At 48.5% G+C, this 21,267-nt stretch overlaps 2 protein-coding genes across 4 annotated transcripts in view; one reads left to right on the top strand and one right to left on the bottom strand.

Annotated features, from left to right (window-relative positions):
• The window catches only part of DAGLB (diacylglycerol lipase beta), a 41,884-nt gene extending 40,257 nt beyond the window's left edge, over positions 1–1,627 (top strand). For both annotated transcript variants that reach the window (XM_050783970.1, XM_050783968.1), the window contains 2 exons: positions 427–674; positions 764–1,627. In XM_050783970.1, the coding sequence (XP_050639927.1) occupies positions 427–674; positions 764–962 (447 nt within the window). In that variant the 3' untranslated portion in view covers positions 963–1,627. The remainder of the gene's footprint in view (positions 1–426; positions 675–763) is intronic.
• A 5,213-nt stretch (positions 1,628–6,840) lies between these two features.
• RAC1 (Rac family small GTPase 1) overlaps positions 6,841–21,267 on the bottom strand; it is a 396,460-nt gene continuing 382,033 nt past the window's right edge. Inside the window, exons 4-8 of one of the 2 annotated variants that reach the window (XM_050784147.1) lie at positions 18,830–18,947; positions 11,781–11,837; positions 10,299–10,361; positions 8,752–8,911; positions 6,841–8,461 (exon numbers count right to left, since the gene is read on the bottom strand). In XM_050784147.1, the coding sequence (XP_050640104.1) occupies positions 8,331–8,461; positions 8,752–8,911; positions 10,299–10,361; positions 11,781–11,837; positions 18,830–18,947 (529 nt within the window). In that variant the 3' untranslated portion in view covers positions 6,841–8,330. The remainder of the gene's footprint in view (positions 8,462–8,751; positions 8,912–10,298; positions 10,362–11,780; positions 11,838–18,829; positions 18,948–21,267) is intronic. The other variant, XM_050784146.1, reaches the window with a different exon arrangement.

The raw sequence follows: 21,267 nt of genomic DNA, 5'->3' as shown, positions 1-21,267 counted from the left end.
CGCTTGAACCCGGGAGGCAGAGATTGTGGTGCCAAGATCGCGCCATTGCACTCCAGCCCGTAGAAATTAGTATCTCATGCCTTTCAGAGAAGGGTAAAACTGATTTGCAGAATTGCCTGAAAATAATTAAGGGAAATGGCCCTCACAGGCTGTATGGCTTGGTTTTTAAATATAACTCCGCGTGCGATGGTTTTACTGCCCAGGAGAGAGCCTACACTCATGGTCTGTGACTGGGCACCGACGCCGGTCCTGAGCCGAGGCGGCTGCCACCCAGCACAGCTTGCCATGCGTCTTTGGTGGAGTCTTCCAAGCGCGGTTTCTGGCTCAATGGGCAGATCCATGTGTCTGGTCCGCCTTGGTGTTTCGGGAGGTCTCGGGTGACAGAGGGTGAGTGACAGCATTCTACTGCTTGGGTCTCGCCCTCAGTACAAGATCTTGCTGCACGGTTTGTGGTATGAACTGTTCGGAGGGAACCCCAACTTTCCCACGGAGCTGGACGGGGGCGACCAGGAAGTCCTGACACAGCCTCTTCTGGGGGAGCAGAGCCTACTGACGCGCTGGTCTCCAGCCTACAGCTTCTCCAGCGACTCCCCACTGGACTCTTCTCCCAAGTACCCGCCGCTCTACCCTCCCGGCAGGATCATCCACCTGCAGGAGGAGGGCGCCTCGGGGCGGTGAGTGCGGCGTGGTGGGCAGGCAGGAGGAGCGCGGGGGTCAGCCCTGGGGCCGCTTGGCGGCTGATGTGTCTCCTTTTCTGCTTCAGGTTTGGCTGCTGCTCTGCTGCTCAGTATAGCGCCAGGTGGTCACACGAAGCGGAATTCAGCAAAATACTCATAGGTCCGAAGATGCTCACAGACCACATGCCAGACATCCTGATGCGGGCCTTGGACAGCCTGGTCTCCGACAGGGCGGCCTGCGTCTCCTGTCCGGCACAAGGGGTCTCCGGGGTGGACGTGGCCTGACCAGGGCTACGGGAAACTATCCCAGGAATGATGGACTCACGCTTTTGTCCTTAAACTGACCTACCATCCGAGGAATTCCCATGATGCCAAAACAGCGGACGTCCGTCAACGGGAATCGGATGGGAACAGAGTTCCATGGTCTCAATGACAGAACGGTTTATGGGAAGTCATTGTGGCCATTGTAGCAGAAGCAGCGAGCACGCTCAGGTGATGGGACTCCTGAGACCCAGCGACTGCGGAGACAGCCTCGGGAAGCCCGGGCCCACGGATGGATCCCTTGGCTGTCTAAGGACTGCTCCAGACGTGCTGGAATCCAGGGCCCGCCCGGAAGACCGTGAACAGATCCGTAGGCTCCCACCCTCAAGCCAGCCCTTTTCATCCAACTCGGTTTACAGGCGTGGTTTGTTTTTCAAACTGGGCTTCCTGGCTGTGCAAATGGAACTGTTGTGAGGGTGCGGCCTGGGGTTTTCTCCAAGGGCAGCCCTGGGCTCTGGCTGGGGAGGAAAATGAAACCCAGTTGGGGAAGTGAGTGGAGCCCCTGGCCACACCGTTGTTTCATTGTGTCCGCATCCAGAGTTGCTGATTGAATTCTTGCTACTCTTCTGGCTCTGGGGTCGGCCAGTGGATTCAGGAGTTAAAACAATAAAGCACGCGTCACGGTAGTGCCTGTGTGTACAGTCGCGTGTTCTCTTACTGGGGATTTCCAGGTAGCGCTAATACACTGGGTGGTTGTAGAGCAATGATGTTTCCAGATGCTTTTTAAACCTCAGGGTTCTGGCTTCAGATGGAAGACTGCACGAGCACTGACTTCACCCCTCCCACTGGAAGGCCAACAGAATGACAGGAGGGAGATTTCTCCAAAAAGCACAGACCCACAGGATGGGAGAAGACACTCCAACAGTCAGATGACGCGCAGTACAGAAGCTTAGGCAGGAAGGAAAGACATGAACGGACCCCAGCTTACAAGACCCTGGGCAGCTGTGAAGTGGGGTTGAGGCAGACAAGACCAGCTAAGGAGCAGGTTTGCTCGAAAGCGGGAAGAAACCTGCCCGTCGTTTGCTCTGAGGTGGAAGGCGGGGACTGGACACAAGCACAGTTGAGGGAAGGAGACTCTGCCCTCCTGACTCCCCAAGTCTTGAAGATTCTCCCAGGAAATCTGACCTCAGAAGACACCTCCGTGGGGCCTGTGCTGTCACAGCCATGCCACCCTAGAGCTTTGTAAAGCCTGCAAAGGGTCCTTTCAAAACTTCAGGCCAGGCACGGTGGCGCACGCCTGTAATCCCAGCACTGTGGGGAGGACACAGTGGGCGGATCACCTGAGGTCAGGAGTTCGAGACCAGCCTGGTCAACATGGTGAAACCCTGTCTCTGCTACAAATACAAAAATTAGCCAGGAGTGGTGGTGTGCGCCTATAGCCCCAGCTATTCAGGAGACTGAGGCAGGAGAATCACTTAAACCTGGGAGGCGGAGGTTGCAGTGAGCTGAGATCATGGCACTGCACTCCAGCCTGGGCAACAGAGCAAGACTCCACCTCTAAAAAATAAGTAAATAAATAGCCAGGCGTGGTGGCAGGTACCTGTAATCCCAGCTACTCAGGAGGTGAGGCAGGAGAATTGCTTGACCCCAGGAGGCGGAGGCTGCAGTGAGCCGAGATTGTGCCACTGCATTCCAGCTTGGGTGACAGAGCAAGACTGTCTCAAAAAAAAAGAAAAGCTATAGCAGCGTCCAACTGCTACAAGCTTGTTTCTAAACCCAATTCCTGCACTCACCTAGTGTCAGAAAGGTACAAGATGGACTTGCTACATGGTGTGACCTCCTAGGGAACTGTTTCCAACTTCAGCCTTTAAGCATAAGCCAAGGACTCCTGACACTAGAACAAGAGACCAAAAGAAACAGATGATGTGGGCAGAAGCTCCTGATGACCCATGCCATGGCTTGGGACTCAGAGAAAGCGCTGTGACTCAGAACTGACCCTGGAGGCTCACAGTGGAGAGAGCAGAAAAGAGCTCCTGAAGATGAAAAGCATCAGAGACAAAATCAAAACCTCAAAGATGATGATAAACCGGGAAAAGAAAAAGGTTACGAGGCCACTCCAGGTCTGACATCTGAGTTTGAAAGTCATGAATTTCCAAGATAGAAAGAGGCCACCAAGTGCACAGCACGGTGGATAAAATAAACCCTAGAATGTGGAAGAGAAAAGGACAATCTCACAAGATCTAAGAAAAAATACATCCCAACAGAAATGGCTAAAAACGATCATGGAAGAACTGCCTTCAAAAGTCTGAAGGGCCCAGGCACAGTGGCTCAGGCCTGTAATCATTCCATTTTGGGAGGCCAAAGTGGGAGGATTCCTTGAGCTCAAGACAAGTGTGGGCAACACAGCAAGACCCTGTCTCTACAGGGGGAAAAAAAAAAATTGAGATGGAGTCTCACTTTGTCACCCAGGCTGGAGTGCGGTGGCACAATCTCGGCTCACTGCAACTTTGTCTCCCAGGTTCAAGCAATTCTACCTCAGGCTCCCAAGTAGCTGGGATTACAGGCGTGTACCACCACACCTGGCTGATTTTTGTATTTTTAGTAGAGACAGGGTCTCACCATGTTGGCCAGGCTGCTCTCGAACCCCTGACCTCAAATGATCTGCCCACCTTGGCCTCCCAAAGTGCTGGGATTACAGGCGTGAGCCACTGCGCCCAGCCAAGAATAAATTTTTTTTTTTTTTTTGAGACGGAGTCTCGCTCTGTCGCCCAGGCTGGAGTGCAGTGGCCGGATCTCAGCTCACTGCAAGCTCCGCCTCCTGGGTTTACGCCATTCTCCTGCCTCAGCCTCCCGAGTAGCTGGGACTACAAGCGCCCGCCACCTCACCGGGCTAGTTTTTTTTTTTTTTTTTGTATTTTTTAGTAGAGAAGGGGTTTCACCGTGTTAGCCAGGATGGTCTCGATCTCCTAACCTTGTGATCCGCCCGTCTCGGCCTCCCAAAGTGCTGGGATTACAGGCTTGAGCCACCGCGCCCGGCCAAGAATAAACTTTTTTAACTAAAGGGAGGCTGGGTGCAGTGGGCCAAAGCCTGTAGTCCCAGCTACTTGAGAGCCTGCAGTGGGAGGATCACTTGAGCCCAGGAGTTTAAGTCTAAGCCTGGTCAACATAGCAAGAGCCTGTCTCAAAAGAAAAAATCTCCAACCTGAGCAACATAGTCAGATCCCATCTCTACAAAACAAAATTAGCTGGGCATGGTGGTGCACACCTGTAGTCCCTGCTACTTGGGACGCTGAGGCGGCCTGCTTGAGCCCAGGTCATCGAGGCCACAGTAAGCTGAGATGATGCTCCTGCACTCCAGCCTGGGTAACAAAGTAAGACCCTGTCTCAATATAACTTAAAAGGGATGTTAACACCAACCTAGAATTTTAGGCCCAGCCAGAGGTACTGTAAAACAGTTGTCAAGATGCAGGGGCTCAAAAATAAGAGTGATGCCTTACTTAACAACAGGTAAACATTCTGAGAAACACATGGGTGATTTCATTGTTAACATCAGCCTACTACAGACCTAGGTCGAAGGTGGGGCCTGTGGGGCCTGTTCACTGCTCGCAGGCTACTTGCCTGCACAGCCCGTTACTATACTGAATGCAGTTGGCAGTTTTAACAGTGGTATTTGCGTATCTGTACACAGAAAAGTTACAGTAAAAATAAGGCAGTCTCACACACTATCATATATGCAATACACTGTTGACTACAATGTCATTACATGATGCATGACTGTGTGTACTTCCAGCACACTCTCAAGGAGCTCTTGGAGAAACCATTCAGGATGAAGTAAATCAAAAAAAGAGAATCTAGGTGCAGGAAATGAAGACCAGCACCTAAGAGAGGTGCAGGTCAGATGACTTCAGGAAAATGGATATTGGCAAAATAACAACACATCTGAACATCTTGAGAAGTTTAGGCAACAGATGAAAAGTTCACAGCTGAGGCTGGGCACAGTGGCTCATACCTGTAATCCCAGCACTTTGGGAGGCTGAGGTGGAATGGTGGCTTCAGGCCAGGAGTTCAGGACCAGCCTAGGTAACATAGGGAAACCCCAATCTACTAAAAATTTTAAAAATTAGCTGGGCATGGTTGCACACACCTGTGGTCCCAGCTACTCAGGAGGCTAGGGCAGGAGGATCACTTGAGCCCAGGAGCTGTGATGGCACCACTGCACTCCAACCTGGGTGACAGAGCAAGACCCTGCCTCAAAAAAAAAAAAAAAAAAAAGTAGTTCACAATTGAATTCAGTACATAGGAAAGTAAGCAAAGTACTAATTATCCCAAAGAAAACCAGAAGTTGTGCAGGAAACGCAGTTTTGTTGCTACATGGCATGGCCGGTGAGTAGTTTATGTAGTAGTGACTGTGCAGGCACTAAACTGAGTCCACCAAAACCATCATATTGAGGGGATGAGAAAGGTTTTGGGTGGAGAGGGTTGCAACCGGGAAAGCAAGCCTCACATCTTCCATGGTGGGAATGTCGATGAGAATGGTTGAACTCAGAAGTTTCACTGGCACAAAAAGCCTAATTTAGACACGGCAGGTAAAATACCAAAAATCAGGTAAGCAAACCAAGTATTCCTTTTGGAGAGGGTACGAAGGGGGAAGACTGTTTTTCTTTAAAAACCACTAAAACTTTTAAAAACTGCATTATTGCCAGGTATGGTAGCTCACACCTGGAGTCCCACCACTTTGGGAGGTCCAGGCTGGCGGATTGCTTGAGTTCAGGAGTTCAAGACCAGCCTGGCCAACATGGCAAAACCCTACAAAAAATACAAAAAAATTAGCTGGGTGTGGTGGCGTGCACCTGTGGTCCCAGCTACTCCAGAGGCTGAAGTGGGAGGATGGCTTGAGCGCAGGAGGCATAGGTTGCAGCAGGCCAAGATCACGCCACTGCACTCCAGTCTGTGAGACAGAGCCAGACCCTGTCTCAAAAAACAAACACTGCATTATTTAATCTGTTTAAAAAAAAAAAAAAAAAAAAACTCGGCTGGGGGTGGTGCCTCAGGCCTGTAATCCCAGCACTCTGGGAGGCCGAAGTGGACAAGCCTGGCCACAGTGAAACCCCGTCTCTTCTAAAAAAAATACAAAAAATTAGCTGGGTGTGGTGGCACATGCCTGTAATCCCAGCTACTCAGGAGGCTGAGGCAGGAGAATCGCTTGAACCTGAGAGGCAGAAGTTGCAGTGAGCCGAGATCGCACCATTGCACTCTAGCCTGGGCAACAAGAGCGAAGCTCCATCTCAAAAACACAAAACAAAACAAAACAAAATATCTTCAAAGCAATAAAAAGGAATTTTAAGAAAACGAATTCTAACATGAACCTTTATATAGTACAAGTTCAGGCTCTTGTGTGTGTGTTTTTTTTTTTTTTTTTGGTGGAGAGCGCTCTCTCTCGTCCAGGCTGGTCTAGAATTCCTGGGCTCAAGCACTCCTCCTGCCTCAACATCCCAAAGCGCTGGGCTTACAGGCGTAAGCCACCCAGCCAGCCTCTGGAAAGGACCTTAAGGGTGTGTGGGGTTCACCAACCTCTACTCTTCCATGGCCAGTCTAGGGTCCCAACGTCTGCATCTTCAGCCCCAAGCTCTGGGCCAGGATGTGCACAGCCCCCGACGCACGTTTCTCCACCAGGGCTTCGCCGCTGTTCGACAGGTCCAAACGTGAACGTCACCTCCACTCCTGCCGTATTGTTTGGGCTCACCCAGTTCTCCCCTGGAGGTGGCACTCCCTCTGTCCCTCCTGTGTGGAGACATGCATTGAAAATGACTGTCTCCAACAACCCGGGACTTTAAAGCGAGGCAAACAAACGCACACCAGGAACTTGTTCATCAAGTCTCAAAAACACCAGTATTACCAGTTGTATGATTCAAGGATTTATTAAGTCATACATGCAAAACATAATGCTAACTGCATTAGCAAAAGATCAATGTAAAAACACTCCACAATTCTGCAACTGTCAATTTAAAAAATCCTGTTGTCGTGGCTGAAAGGTTCCGCGTTGTATTCTTGCCGGTGAGTTAAGTTGTACAGAACATTGTCAGCACTAGCACAGTTTACAGAACCTCACAGACCCAAAGGAACATCATTAGGCAAAGCGACTACAGGAGGCGTGTGTCTGCGTGGGCGAGGTAAAGAGGGTCAGTATTGGTCAAGTGACAGTGTCAGTAATCTGGCAAGACAGTGATGTTAAGAAGGTTCATAGTTTAAGAATTATCTAAAATATTTTAAAAACTATAAAGCTGCAACACATGATTTTTACACCTAGTTACTAGAAAACTAAGGAAAGCACTTATTAGCTTTGAATAAAGTAACATGGAAAGCACTTTTACTCATCTACAAAAAAACCTTCTAATGCATTATCAGAAAGATTTTATAATACAAGGAGGCATATTGCTCAGTAAGAAGGGGTCCTATAAGAAAAGCACTTACTAAGTTAGCGACTAAGGGAACGACCAGTTTAAAGATGAATTAAATGCCCAATTTGGGGAGGGATGGCAGGTGTAAGAGAAAGGAAAAGCTTAAGAACACATTTCCTGATAATACCAACCTTTCTTTCATCATCTACTGCATTTGACAGAAATTAACCTTTTAGAGTTTTTACCCGTGACACTTTTGTTCCTTGTACAATGTAGTGTAAATCTCCACTTCGTATTTTGTCAAAATACTGTCTTTGTCCTTTGATCACACACACCCCACCCGGCACACCCACAGCTAAACAGAATTCTTCATTAGAGGAAACAAGAGTTCTGTTCAAAATCTCCGCAAGAGCTGGTCAGAAAACTCACTATGAAATCAAAAAGACTGATCCAAAGAGCTGAGCTGTTACACTCACTCCATTACAGTACAATGTTATGTCGTGAACATGGGCCGCTAAATCACTGGTGAGTTCAATGGCAACGCACCATTCGGGAGGCTGTTCTGCTTTACACATCTGAGAACTACTGAGCAAGTGTCTGCATCTCCTAACTGCAGAGGCTACAGTCTTCTCAAAGACGAAGGTCCTTACACAGTTTAGTGCTTGGTGTTCTTAGCACAACAATGCAGTGTAGTTCAGAAGGTATTTTGGCAACTCTTAATCTGAGCAAGAATAGGGTGGGCTTTTGAAAAATAAGGCTTTAAGAAGGTTTGTCATTTTAGGGCTAAATTTTAATAGAATGTGAGTCTGAACTCTTACATTTAGAACAAACAAAAACCTTCAAATTACTGATTGGTTCAAAATGGTTTTATGGAAAAATCAATCTGTAACAAAAAGTTGGCATTGAGTGCGAAGGCTCCACCGTTTTTTTTTTTTTTTGAGCAAAGCGTACAAAGGTTCCAAGGGACAGGACCAAGAACGAGGGGCTCAGACGTTTACAACAGCAGGCATTTTCTCTTCCTCTTCTTCACGGGAGGTGGGCAGAGGACTGCTCGGATCGCTTCGTCAAACACTGTCTTGAGGCCTCGCTGTGTGAGCGCCGAGCACTCCAGGTATTTCACAGCACCTACAGGAAAACACGACCACACAGCAGTGTACACTTGAGCCCACTCTCTTCTGATCACAACACCGGCGGGAGGCAGCTCCGGGGGCCTGGGCACTTTCTGCCGGCTCCCAGCCCTGCGTCCACCTTCCAACGCTGACATTAAGACCCAGAAGGCGATGCCAGCTGGTTCCCCAAGAGTACAACCAGGCCCTGAGTGGGAGACACACACCCTCCTTTCCCAGACTGGACTCCAGTCTCTGTCACTACAATAAAAGAGGTACAAGGCAGAGGAAAAACGCAGGATTCCATACCAATCTCCTTAGCCATGGCTAGACCCTGTGGATAGGTGATGGGAGTCAGCTTCTTCTCCTTCAGTTTCTCGATCGTGTCTTTATCATCCCTAAGATCAAGTTTAGTTCCCACTAGGATGATGGGAGTGTTGGGACAGTGGTGCCGCACCTCAGGATACCACTAGATGTGAAGAAGGAACAGAGGTTGTGATGTGCTCCTTTACAGATGCCCTTCACCTAAATCACACCCAGCCGGCGGCACGTGTGCCAGACACCTAACCTCAGGCACAGCCTCCCCACCGAGCCTTCATGTGGTTCCCACCTTCAATCTGAGCCTTGAGCCATAAGAAACATCTCAGGTGTTCCATGAGCAAGCTAGGACTCCGGATCATGGCCGGACAGAACCACGACCAGAGAGAATGGGCTCTACAACCGCAGGGGAAGAGGCGGAAGGGAAGAGAGTTCCTCCCAAAGCAAATAAACCACTTTGTTTTTGGTAAAACAAGTTCTTAGGGTCATCTGAGAAAATTCATCATCTGTTCAGAAACGAGAATAAACTACCTAGCCCAAGGTCTCAGGTCTGCCGCCATTATCCCCACTGAAAATGTCCCTACTGAAGGGCCTGTCTCGTCATTTTCACTAAGAAGTTTGTGAAAGAGACTGGAGTAGAAAGAAATGGTGGTTAGTTTTATTAGACCAATTCTGAGTGCCTTAATGAGGTCCAGGAAACTTCTGAACCAGAACCTGAAGCTTTAAAAATCCACATATTAGGCCAGGCACAGTGGCTCACATCTGAAATCCCAGCACTTTGGGAGTTTGAGGTGGGTGGGTCACTTGAGGCCAGCGGTTTGAGACCAGTCTGGCAAACATGGTGAAACCCCGTCTCTACTAAAAGTACAAAAATTAGCCAGGTGTGGTGGCGGGCGCCTGTAATCCCAGCTACTCAGGAGGCTGAGACAGGAGAATCGCTTGAACCGGGAGGTGGAGGTTGCAGTGAGCCAAGATCGTGCCACTGCACTCCAGCCTGGGTGACAGTGCAAGACTCCATCTCAAAAATAAATAAATAAAAATAAACTGCTGATGGCTCAGGCGCAGTGGCTCACACCCATAATCCCAGCACTTTGGGAGGCTGAAGTGGAAGGATCACTTCAGCCCAGGAGTTTGAGACCAGCCAGGGTGTACAAAACCAGCGCTACAAAAAATTTTTAAAGATTAGCCAGGCACAGCGGCGCACATTTACAGTCCCAGCAACACAGGAACGGAGGCAGGAGAACTGCAGGAGAACTGTTTGAGCCCAGGAGCTCAAGGCTACAGTGAGCTCCGATGTCACCACCACACTCCAGCCTGGACAACACGGTGAGACCCCTGTCTCAAAAGAATAAAAAACCCAATCATGTACTTAAGTAGCAAATTCCTAAAACCAATTTAAATAACTGAAAATTCCTAGGCTAAGTGATATTTTAAAGTATTTCTTTTTTTTTAAATTTATTTATTATTATTATACTTTATAAAGTATTTATTTCTGAGAGTGTCATTCTATAACTCACATACTTTAAATCCCCACCTACCTTTGCACGGACATTTTCAAATGATGCAGGACTCACAAGGGAAAAGCAAATTAAGAACACATCCTACAAAAAGGAAACACAGGGAAACATTTAGACAACGACCTTGGAACAAAGCCTGCACTTTGCTTTCTGGATGTTGCTGGGAAGGACTTGTCGGACGCAGAGCGTGTCTACTAGGTACCAGTGGCTTGGTCAGATGCTTCCTGATCCACCCTTTCAGTTTGTCAGAGGGCTCCCAAACCAAACCCAGCATGTCAAGCCACCAGTTACTTATGAAAATGGGGAGTGTGAAGGCAGAATGATGCCAGAAGCTCTTCAAGGATCAGGAGGATCAGACCAGACCCCCCAGGAGGCTTCCTTTCCGCCTATCTATCTAAACAAAAAATCAAGTATGAAGGTATGATTCCAATATTTCTGTAAAATCTGGTTTAGAGTACAAACATTTTTAGATGGTCACTGGTTCCAATTAAACTGCTTCTTCAGGAGCTGCCTGTCACAGCTCCCAGCACCAAGTGGGGGCTCCAATATTTGCTACTTGAGCCCTTCCCTCCGCAAGGAAGGAGGACTTGGTGTGTAAGTGGCACCTTCACAGCTGATGACCACCCTCACGCTGCCCTCGAGTCAGCACAGCCAGGGCCTCAGGAGAACTCGCTCCCGGGGCAGCTGTGGCTGAAGCAGAGGCGCGAAGGGTCGGTGCGGAGGACACAGTGGAGGGTGCTTCGGGGAACACGCCAGACATCTGCATGCTTCCTCCATTCTGTATTTTGTGTCAAACCAAATTCAAATATTTACCTGTATTTAAAAATGCCCAAGAACTTCTAAAATGCTACATTTCTAAAATATTCTCCTAGAAAAAGGCAATTATGCTACTTTATGAAATGCACACAATTCCCAAGCTACACTTTCAACCCTCCAGCTGATGCCTTGTACCTGAAAGGGAAAGAAACATCCCACACAACAGCTTTTTATCACTGGCGTTTGAAGAACGCTGGCGCATGCACAAGCTCGTCCAAGAGTCACCGCGGCACCCAGCACACCATCTCCAGCACGGTGGGGTTAGCTCAGCAGCACCGCACAGCCGCGCCCAGACAGCCCCACCACACGGGACACCGAAGCGGAGAAAGAAGGCCCCGGCAACAAGGTTAGTCCTGCTCCGGCTCGGCTCACAGCCAGGTGGGATTCCAAGAGGAGTCTCCGTATCTGCATCTCCAACCAGCCAGGAGAGGGGCCCTCTCACTCTCCCCCCTCCTTTCACTCGGGAGGGGAAGATGGCAGTTCACAAACTGCTTTAATTCAAGCCGGTGGGTAAACTATCACACTCTAATCAAGTTTATTTCATCAAGCAAAACCCCAACCTTGAGTGAATTAAATATAAAACACTCAAGGAGCTTGAGGCTTAATAAAAAAAAATCCTAAGAAAACGAAGTGAAATGAGAGAACAGAGAAAGCTTGAAACTGAAGTGGACTGAAAGTTTTACATACGGCAATCGGCTTGTCTTTGCCCCGGGAGGTTATATCCTTACCGTACGTTTCTCCAACCTAGTAATGCATGAGAACTTGGTTTGAGTTTAGTACAGACTGAGGAAAATAAAAATCAACATAACCTCTTATTGATTCTTTATTAGAATTTTGTCTTAACCCTCCAGAGGGATCCAAAAGCATATAATAATCTAACATCTTCGATGACAAATGCCACTGAAACACTCCACACTACCTGGTCAAAAGCGGGCGTAAGAAGTTCAACAATGGTGCACAGAGGTCAGGCAGATCCTGATGGGGGCAACAACGTGCTCCTCCTCCCACGGCAGCACCCACCAGAATCTACAACAGCCCGCACAGCCGGAGATGTTCTGCACCGTCCCTTACCGCGAAGGCAGGCGGGAGCCACCGGCACTTTCCAGTGCTCCATCTGAGTTCTCAGACACAGCCTAGCTGAAGCCACAGCACACAAGAAAGGTACCCATCGGTAAATGATGCCTACCAGACAAAGGGCTCTCCCAGAACATAGCCAGGCCTCAGGGCTGACAGTTTTAATGCTACCAGAACATTCCAAGTCTCCTATGCAAAAATGTTCCTATCTTCCACCTAGTTCTGGGAGCCTGGTTTGAATGTACAGACTTGCATTATCAAAATCAACACTGTTGCTGACACCAAGGCCCCCAATTCTGGGCCGCTTTGCAGGTCTGGGGGAAGCCACCCCTTAAGCACAAGCTTTTTTTTTTTTTTTTTTTTTTTTTTTTTGAGATGGAGTCTTGCTCTGTTGCCCAGGCTGGAGTGCAGTGGCACGATCTCAGCTCACTGTAATCTCTGCCTCCTCGATTCAAGCGATTTTCCTGCCTCGGTCTCCCAAGTAGTTGGAACTACAGGCGCCCACCACCATGCCCAGCTAATTTTTTGTATTTTCAGTAGAGACCAGGTTTCACCATGTTGGCCAGGCTAGTCTCGAACTCCTACCCACCTTGGCTTCCCAAAGTGCTGGGATTATAGGCGTGAGCCACCACGTCCAGACATGGACAAATTTGAGAAGTGAACACTTCCAGTGTTTATCACAATGCTGTCAATTCATTTCTTTATTCCAATAAAAACTGACAAACTCGCTCTTCCAACATAGAACCCTGAAACTATTTTAAGAAAAGGGGCCGGGCGCGGTGGCTCAAGCCTGTAATCCCAGCACTTTGGGAGGCCGAGACGGGCGGATCGCAAGGTCAGGAGATCGAGACCATCCTGGCTAACCTGGTGAAACCCCGTCTCTACTAAAAAAAAATACAAAACACTAGCCGGGCGAGGTGGCGGGCGCCTGTAGTCCCAGCTACTTGGGAGGCTGAGGCAGGAGAATGGCGTGAACCCGGGAGGCGGAGCTTGCAGTGAGCTGAGATCCGGCCACTGCACTCCAGCCTGGGCGACAGAGCAAGACTCCGTCTCAAAAAAAAAAAAAAAAAGGGGGCTCACGCCTGTAATCCCAACACTTTGGGAGGCCAAGGCAGGTGGATCACGAGGTCAGGAGTTCAAGACCAGCCTTGTCAAGATGGTGAAACCCCGTGTCTACTAAAAATACAAAATTGGCGGGGGGGGGGTGGTGGACACCTGTAATCCCAGCTACTCGGGAGGCAGAGGTTGCGCCACTGCACTCCAGTCTGGGTGACAGAGTGAGACTGTCTCAAAAAAAAAAGGCGGGGGGCAAATGAGAAAACTTTTAATTTCATCTCACTCATGCTTTTCTTTTTTTTGAGACTTTTTGAGACGGAGTCTCACTGTGTCACCCAGGCTGGAGTGCAGTGGCACAATCTCGGCTCACTGCAAGCTCCGCCTCCCAGGTTCACACCATTATCCTGCCTCAGCCTCCCTGGTAGCTGGGACTACAGGCGCCCGCCACCGCGCCTGGCTAATTTTTTGTATTTTGAGTAGAGACGGGTTTCACCATGTTAGCCAGGATGGTCTCGATCTCCTGACCTTGTGATCCGCCCACCTCGGCCTCCCAAAGTGCTGGGATTAACAGGCATGAGCCACCACGCCCGGCTGGTTTTTCTGTATTTTTAGTAGAGACGGGGTTTCACTGTGTTAGCCACGATGGTCTCGATCTCCTGACCTCGTGATCCGCCCACCTCAGCCTCCCAAAGTGCTGGGATTACAGGCGTGAGCCATCGCGCCAGGCCACTCAAGCTTTTCTGGATTTACCGTTCAAAGAGCATATTAGTTTCCACAGCTATCTGGGTTTCATCTATGGGCTATTTTTGAAGATCTGTCCTCCCAACGACTTGATATGGTACCAAATCTTTAGCATGGGAGAGGATCATCGAGAACCAGTTACAAAAATGCAGCTTCAAAAGAGCCTCTGATCGTATCTGTGGCACCCTTTCGATTTTTAAGAGCCTCTTTTTTGATGGAGAAGAGACATGCACAACAGGAGCAAGCAGTTCCACTTTCCACCCTGCGTTCGTGCGATGCCATCTGCCTGTTCCTTCCTTGTTCCTTCTTCGTCCCCAGCTAAATATAGCTTCCCGAAACCCTGTCTAGTGCTTCTGGTACTCACTTCCTAGCATCCGCTCCTCCCGGCCGTCGCTGTCCTGACGCCTCACACACAGAGGCTGTGCTGGCTGACCCTGGCTGGGAGGCTCTATTTCTTCCCTGTCCTCATAACACTCAGAGAACCTCAGAGGGCACCACCAGTGTCTCTCCAGAGTCTCTCAACTTCCTTCCTCACAGGTCACTTGTGTGTTCTGGAGCCTCAGGCTGTCTCCAGTCACCGGCCCATGTTTCCAGTCAACCTGAGCACTGCTTTCCCTTTTCTGACTCACCCAGACTCGCGCATGCCTGTTACACACATGGTGTCTTCAATGCCTTTGTCACTCCTGCATCACACACCACTTCCTCCTCGGTGGTGAGAGGTGCAGCCAGGGCTGCTCCTCCCGCAGCCTCCTGCCCACTGGTGGAACTAACCACAAGAGATGGGTCCACTTTCCATGGAGTAAGACAAGGGCGGGCATCTGGACAGCTGAGATCTCACTACAAAAAAGCAGCGTTGTTTCTACTTCATTTTATTTTCTTCCAAATGCTATACACCTGGATTTTACTTTCAGGTTTGGAGTTTTAAAAAACACAGGCATTCTGGTCAGGTGCAGTGGCTCACGCCTGTAATTCCAGCACTTTGGGAGGCCAAGGCGGGCAGATCACGAGGGTCAGGAGATCGAGACCATCCCAGTTAGAAACCCCGTGTCTCTACTAAAAATACAAAAAACTAGCCGGGCGTGGTGGTGGGCGCCTGTAGTCCCAGCTGCTCGGGAGGCTGAGGCAGGAGAATGGCATGAACCCGGGAGGCGGAGCTTGCAGTAAGCTGAGATTGCGCCACTGCACTCCAGTCTGGGTGGCAGAACAAGACTCCGTCTCAAAAAACAAAACAACAACAACAACAACAAAACAGACATTCTGGCCAGGCACAGTGGCTCACGCCTGTAATCCTATAAAAGGGTCAGGCAGTCCCTGACATCTGAGAACCAGCCTGGCGCTCGCAGCTTCGCCATGGTGGAGGTTGCCACTATTCAATAGAATAATCTCGCAGAACACCGACATCAGACAAAGTCACCTGTGTGACCGTGCTGAAATAGGACCAAAAGTAAGTAAACTTTAAAAAAAAAAAAACTCATAATCATTTCTAAGTAGTGACAAATCCAAGATCATCATACAAACCACAAAAATCACCAAATATCCCCTGCTCCCAGCCAGTATGAGTGAGGGCCGAATTCCCACAGCACCCAGGTGCGTGTCTCCCTCGCGGCGAAGAGTAACAAACCCAGTTCTGTTTAACTACAGGTGTGTGCCCGGTGCTCTCTGGCTGCACTTGTAACAGCCAACCTCACAAAAGCTGAGGCCTTTTGAAACTCAAAACTGCCAAGCCAAACACCGCAGTTTTTCTTTTTATCTACCATCACAGGAGTCTAGCCCACCACTTTAAAACCTTTAGCACTGGCCAGGCTCAGTGGCTCACGCCTGTAATCCCAGCACTTTGGGAGGCCAAGGCGGGTGGATCACGAGGTCAGGAGATCAAGACCATCCTGGCTAATACAGTGAAACCCAGTCTCTACAAAAATATAAAAAATTAGCCAGGCGTGGTGGTGGGCGCCTGTAGTCCCAGCTACTCGGAAGGCTGGCTGACACAGGAGACTGGCGCGAACCCGGGAGGTGGAGCTTGCAGTGAGCCAAGATCGCAGCACTGCACTCCAGCCTGGGCGAGAGAGTGAGACTCCATCTCAAAAAAAATAAATAAAAATAAAAAACAAAATTAGCCAGGCATGGTAGTGCATGCCTGTAGTCTCAGCTATGTGGGAGACTAGGGTGGGAAAGTCGCCTGAACCTGGGAAGCGGAGGTTGCAGTGAGCCAAGATCACACCACTGCACTCCAGCCTGGGCAACAAGAGCGAAACTCCGTCTCAAAAAGACAAACTTTTAGCATAGCAAGAAAATGAAACAATTGGCATGACGCACTGGGGTCCTGGCTGACCCCAACATGGAGGCTCAGCATCTCAGCGAACCCGCCACACAGCCTGAGTCTCAGGACACACACAGGGCTCAGGACTCGTTGTGACACTGACAGGTTACTTAGGCTCCCGCTCACACCAGCAATCCTGGTGCAAGCAGGCAAGTAAATACAGGGGATCTACACAAGGGAAGATGCTGAACCTGAGCATCACTCTGACAAGACTTGGTTCTGTGCATGCCAACTGAAGATGAGTATGCAGAACTTAGGAAAGACTTTCAAGAGAAAATAATTTAACGATTAATTCGAGAAAATAAAAACCTGAGGGCAATTTCAACTGAGAATGGCGACTACCTCCTCACCATCTTTTGGAGAACGAAGAAACGAATAGTCTGAACAGACTTAGCCAGACAGCGCTACCCAACAGAGAAGGATGCCAACGTGAAATGACCACAGGAAATGTAACATCTCTTTTAGGACGCCCTAGGTAAGAAATCTTCCAACTGGTCCTTCAGGAGTGTGTCTAAGCAGTCTTGGATGAGCTACATAAACAGGTCTGCAGATCACAGAGCCAGCAACCAGGGACCACATTCCATTTAGTACAAAATTTAGAGGTTTCACCTGTATCCACAAGAGACCCAGGTGCCAGCATGTTGCTCCCAGATCCTGTTCTTCTTAGCACCGTGTGGCCCAAAGGGATGAGGCCTTCCAGACACTGGTGTCTGAGCATTTGTGGCCTGCCCTGAGTTGTCAAGATAATTTCCTTATCTCTGAAGGAGTCCGGGCAGGAAGCCTTCCACTGCTGGGTGGGTGCTCGTTCCTCTTGCTCTTTAAGCGCCCCGTTCACCCCCTTGCTGGTACAGGGTGTATTACACGATTTATGGTACTTTTCCGTGAACTGCCTGAGGGCAAGAACCATGTCTCACTCCCTTCTTGCTCTTCAAATATTTTCTAGGAAAGCAGTCCATGGTCTCACACAGAGGAGACATGAAGTTTAAGTGCTAGCCCTATGAGGACACCTGCTTTGATACCAGGCCTCACACTCTACAGCTTTGTTCAAGCTGAAGAGAGTTCTCCTTCCTCATCTGTTGTTCCTCAGAACACAAAGTGGGACTCCTGCCAAGTCACCCTTGACTTACTGTGAGGCGTCCCTTAGAGAAAGGCCGCGCCCTGCCCGGTACCCCCTGAGTCACAGCAGGGTGGCTCTCATTTCTCAGAATGACACCACACCCTTCCACATGTGTCCAGTGGGCTGGAGACTCCTACTCTACCAGTCAGTATGTTTTTAAATCCATTTACAATCTGAATCAGTAAACCTCCACTGGGTATAGTTTCCTAAGGTACTGAGAAGAATTTGAATTGTCTGGGGATTATAGACTGATTGTTAATACAGTAGATTTAACTACTAAGTTATTTCATCCATAATACCCCCTAAAACCACAGGCTGCCTCATCATCAATCGGGGCTCAAAGCCAGCCTTTCTCTAGGAAGTCTTCCTCACCTCAATTCAACCCCAAACCCCAATCCCTCCGGCCAATCCAGGTTTGCCGAGCACCCACACAACTGCCACTCGTTTGGGCACAACGTGGAGAGCAGCACTCTCTAGGCTGACCCACCCGCACACTCAGGAGCAGGAGAATTCTGACAGCGGCTGGCCCGCAGTGTGTGCTGTGTGCCCAGGACTGCTAGGGGTGCGTGACATGTACTCATCTCACCCTACGAGGAAACAGGCAAAGACTGGAGAGAGGAAGAGGCCTGCCTGAGGTCACAGAGCTAGGATAGGACATGCACACAGGATATCCACCCAAGGAATCTCAAGCATATTTAAGTTTGGCTTCCAAAGACACTTTTAAAAATGAAGAACAAACATGTAACAAGATCAGCAAAAGATACACAAGTAAAACAACTGCTTAAAGAAAAATAACTTTTAACCACAACAATGTCTTCTAAGTACCCATTTTCACCAGCTACTGCTCTAATTAGCTTTGATAAATAAATCACTTTTGTCTGATACAGAAAAAAAAACTAAACTTTTTTTTCTGATTGGACACAGTGGATACATTTTACAAAACCAAAACCTCAATCTACATTGAATAGATTTAGGTTCTATAGCCATACAAATTATGTATTTTGTGGGAAAAAATGCATTAAACCTGTAAGATTAGTTACTAACTTGGTTTAAAGAAACCCGAATCTTAACTGCTTAATTTGATTCTGCGGTACAAAACTGTCACACAGCAAACTTGTCTTCAAACCAATTGGTGTTAAAAACTGATTTGCAAAAACAAAACAAAACAAAAAGTACCTTTCATACGGTTATTCTGAAGCTAAATGGAAGACTGTAAAATGCCCAACAATGGAACAGCTGTTAACGCTCAAAACACAAAACCCCTGCCATCTAGGGGGATGTTTATACAGAACTAATTCCGCCCCGTCTGCTATTTACTCAATATCCAAATGATGGCAATATAAGCAAGTCCACAGGTAACATGCACTAATTAAACGCTCGAGAATTATATACTCTAAAAAAGACACATTAAAAATCAGCTGCAATCCTTACTGTTTGCGGATAGGATAGGGGGCGTAATCTGTCATAATCTTCTTGTCCAGCTGTATCCCATAAGCCCAGATTCACCGGTTTTCCATCTACCATAACATTGGCAGAGTAATTGTCAAAGCTGTAGAACGGAATGAAAACGGTTAGTCACAGATGTGGAACCTAAGTCACTGTCCTGGCCATCCTAGAGAAGGTGTGCCAAGAAAAAGGGTGGGGACGGGCCTGGAGGATGCCACACCAGCAATGTCCCTGCAGGCACGAGGAGGAAGGAGGCAGGGGCAAAACTCACGGGAAACAAACCCAACCCAAAACTTGAGAAAGAAAAATGAAAGAAACAAACAACAAGCTATTTAAGTGAAACAAATCACTGTCAGAAATACATACACTTCACTTTAAACAAAGTTTAAGACTTTTATCCCAGGAAGAAGTAAGTGTAAAATTAGCCCCGCTTTCAAATCCTCCTTGTTGGGTTTTTCATGTACTTATGTCACTCATTTTCAACATGAGAGCTGGCCACTAGAGCTACCCTCTGCAGGGTTTCCAGAAGGCCTGAGTGTAGAACAGTAACACAAAAGACACTTGCCTTAACAAGCCTCCCAATAACATTTTCAAAGTGAGTGTACCTGATGACACAAATATTTAAATTCACGTGAAGTTGGCCGGGCACGGTGGCTCTTGCCTGTAATCCCAGCACTTTGGGAGGCCGAGGCGGGCGGATCACGAGGTCAGGAGATCCAGACTATCCTGGCTAACACGGTGAAACCCCGTCTCTACTAAAAATACAAAAAATTAGCCGGGCGTGGCGGCGGACACCTGTAGTCCCAGCTACCAGGGAGGCTGAGGCAGGAGAATGGCGTGAACCCGGGAGGCGGAGCTTGCAGTGAGCCAAGATCACACCATTGCACTCCAGCCTGGGCGACACAGCGAGACTCCGTCTCCCAAAAAACAAATTCACATGAAGTTGCTACACAAATTAGTCAGGAGAGGTAACCCAGCAAAGCCTACAGGCTAACAGAAGGAAATCGGACCCAAGTTAAAAACTGCTACTGGTCAGCAGAAACCAAGCTTTAGAAAAGAATAGTGTTTCCTCTGGACAGGAAGGCAAAAAAGAAAAGGAAAAATATAATAAAAAGCAGAGGCTGGGCACGGTGGCTCACGCCTGTAATCCTAACACTTTGGAAGGCCGAGGTGGGTGGATCACCTGAGGTCAGGAGTTTGAGACCAGCCTGGCCAACATGATGAAAACCCTGTCTCTACTAAAACTGCAAAAATTAGCCGGGGCGTGGTGGCGGGTGCTTGTAATCCCAGCTACTTGGGAGGCTGAGGCAAGAGAATCACTTGAACCCGGGAGGCAGAGGTTGCAGTGGGCCAAGATCACATCATCGCTCTCCAACCTGGGCAACAAGAGCAAAACTTTGTCTCAAAAAAAAAAAAAAAAAAAAAAAGGAAGAAGAAAGAAAAGGTGATAGTGACAGACATGGTAATTATGCTTCCATAAGAAAAAGATTATAGGATAGGCCGGGCGCAGTGGCTCAAGCCTGTAATCCCAGCACTTTGGGAGGCCGAGACGGGCGGATCACGAGGTCAGGAGATCGAGACCATCCTGGCTAACACGGCGAAACCCCGTCTCTACTAAAAATACAAAAACTTAGCCGGGCAAGGTGGCAGGCACCTGTAGTTCCAGCTACTCGGGAGGCTGAGGCAGGAGAATGGCGTGAACCCGGGAGGCGGAGCTTGCAGTGAGCTGAGATCCAGCCACTGCACTCCAGCCTGGGTGACAGAGCGAGACTCCGTCTCAAAAAAAAAAAAAAAAAAAAAAAAGGTTATAGGATAAATGGTATTGTGACTTTCTTTCCCCTATAAGGGAAAAAGAATCAGGTCCTTGCCTCGTTCTATACCAAAAATAAATTCTAAATGGATTAAAGATAAAAATTTTAGCCACAAAAAACCTAGAAAAAATACTAGAGCATACTTTTGCATTATTTAAGTAGGAAAGGCCTTTCTAAGATACAACATACAATTCTGAGGGAGAGGTGGTATTATTACTATTATTTTATTTTTTTTTTGAGACAGAATCTCACTCTGTCACCCAGGCTGGAGTGCAGTGGCGCGATCTTGGCTCACTGCAACCTCCGCCTCCCGGGATCAAGCGATTCTCCTGCCTCAGCCTCCTGAGGAGCTGGGATTACAGGTGTGCACCACCACGCCCAGGAATTGTTGTATTTTAGTAGAGACGGGGTTTCACCATGTCGATCAGGCTGGTCTCGATCTGACCTCGTGATCCACCTGCTTCAGCCTCCCAAAGTGCTGGGATTAAAGGCATGGGCCACCACGCCCAAGTGATGTGGTATTATTTACATTAAATGCTAAATTTCTATACGGCAGAAGACACCACAATGAAGATCAAAGACAAATGACAGACTGAGAAGGATTATTTACGA

Source organism: Macaca thibetana, chromosome 3, assembly GCF_024542745.1.
Source record: "Macaca thibetana thibetana isolate TM-01 chromosome 3, ASM2454274v1, whole genome shotgun sequence".
Lineage (NCBI taxonomy): Eukaryota > Metazoa > Chordata > Mammalia > Primates > Cercopithecidae > Macaca > Macaca thibetana.
The sequence above is the reverse complement of the archived record's forward strand: the minus strand, read 5'-3'. Positions and strand labels throughout refer to the sequence as shown.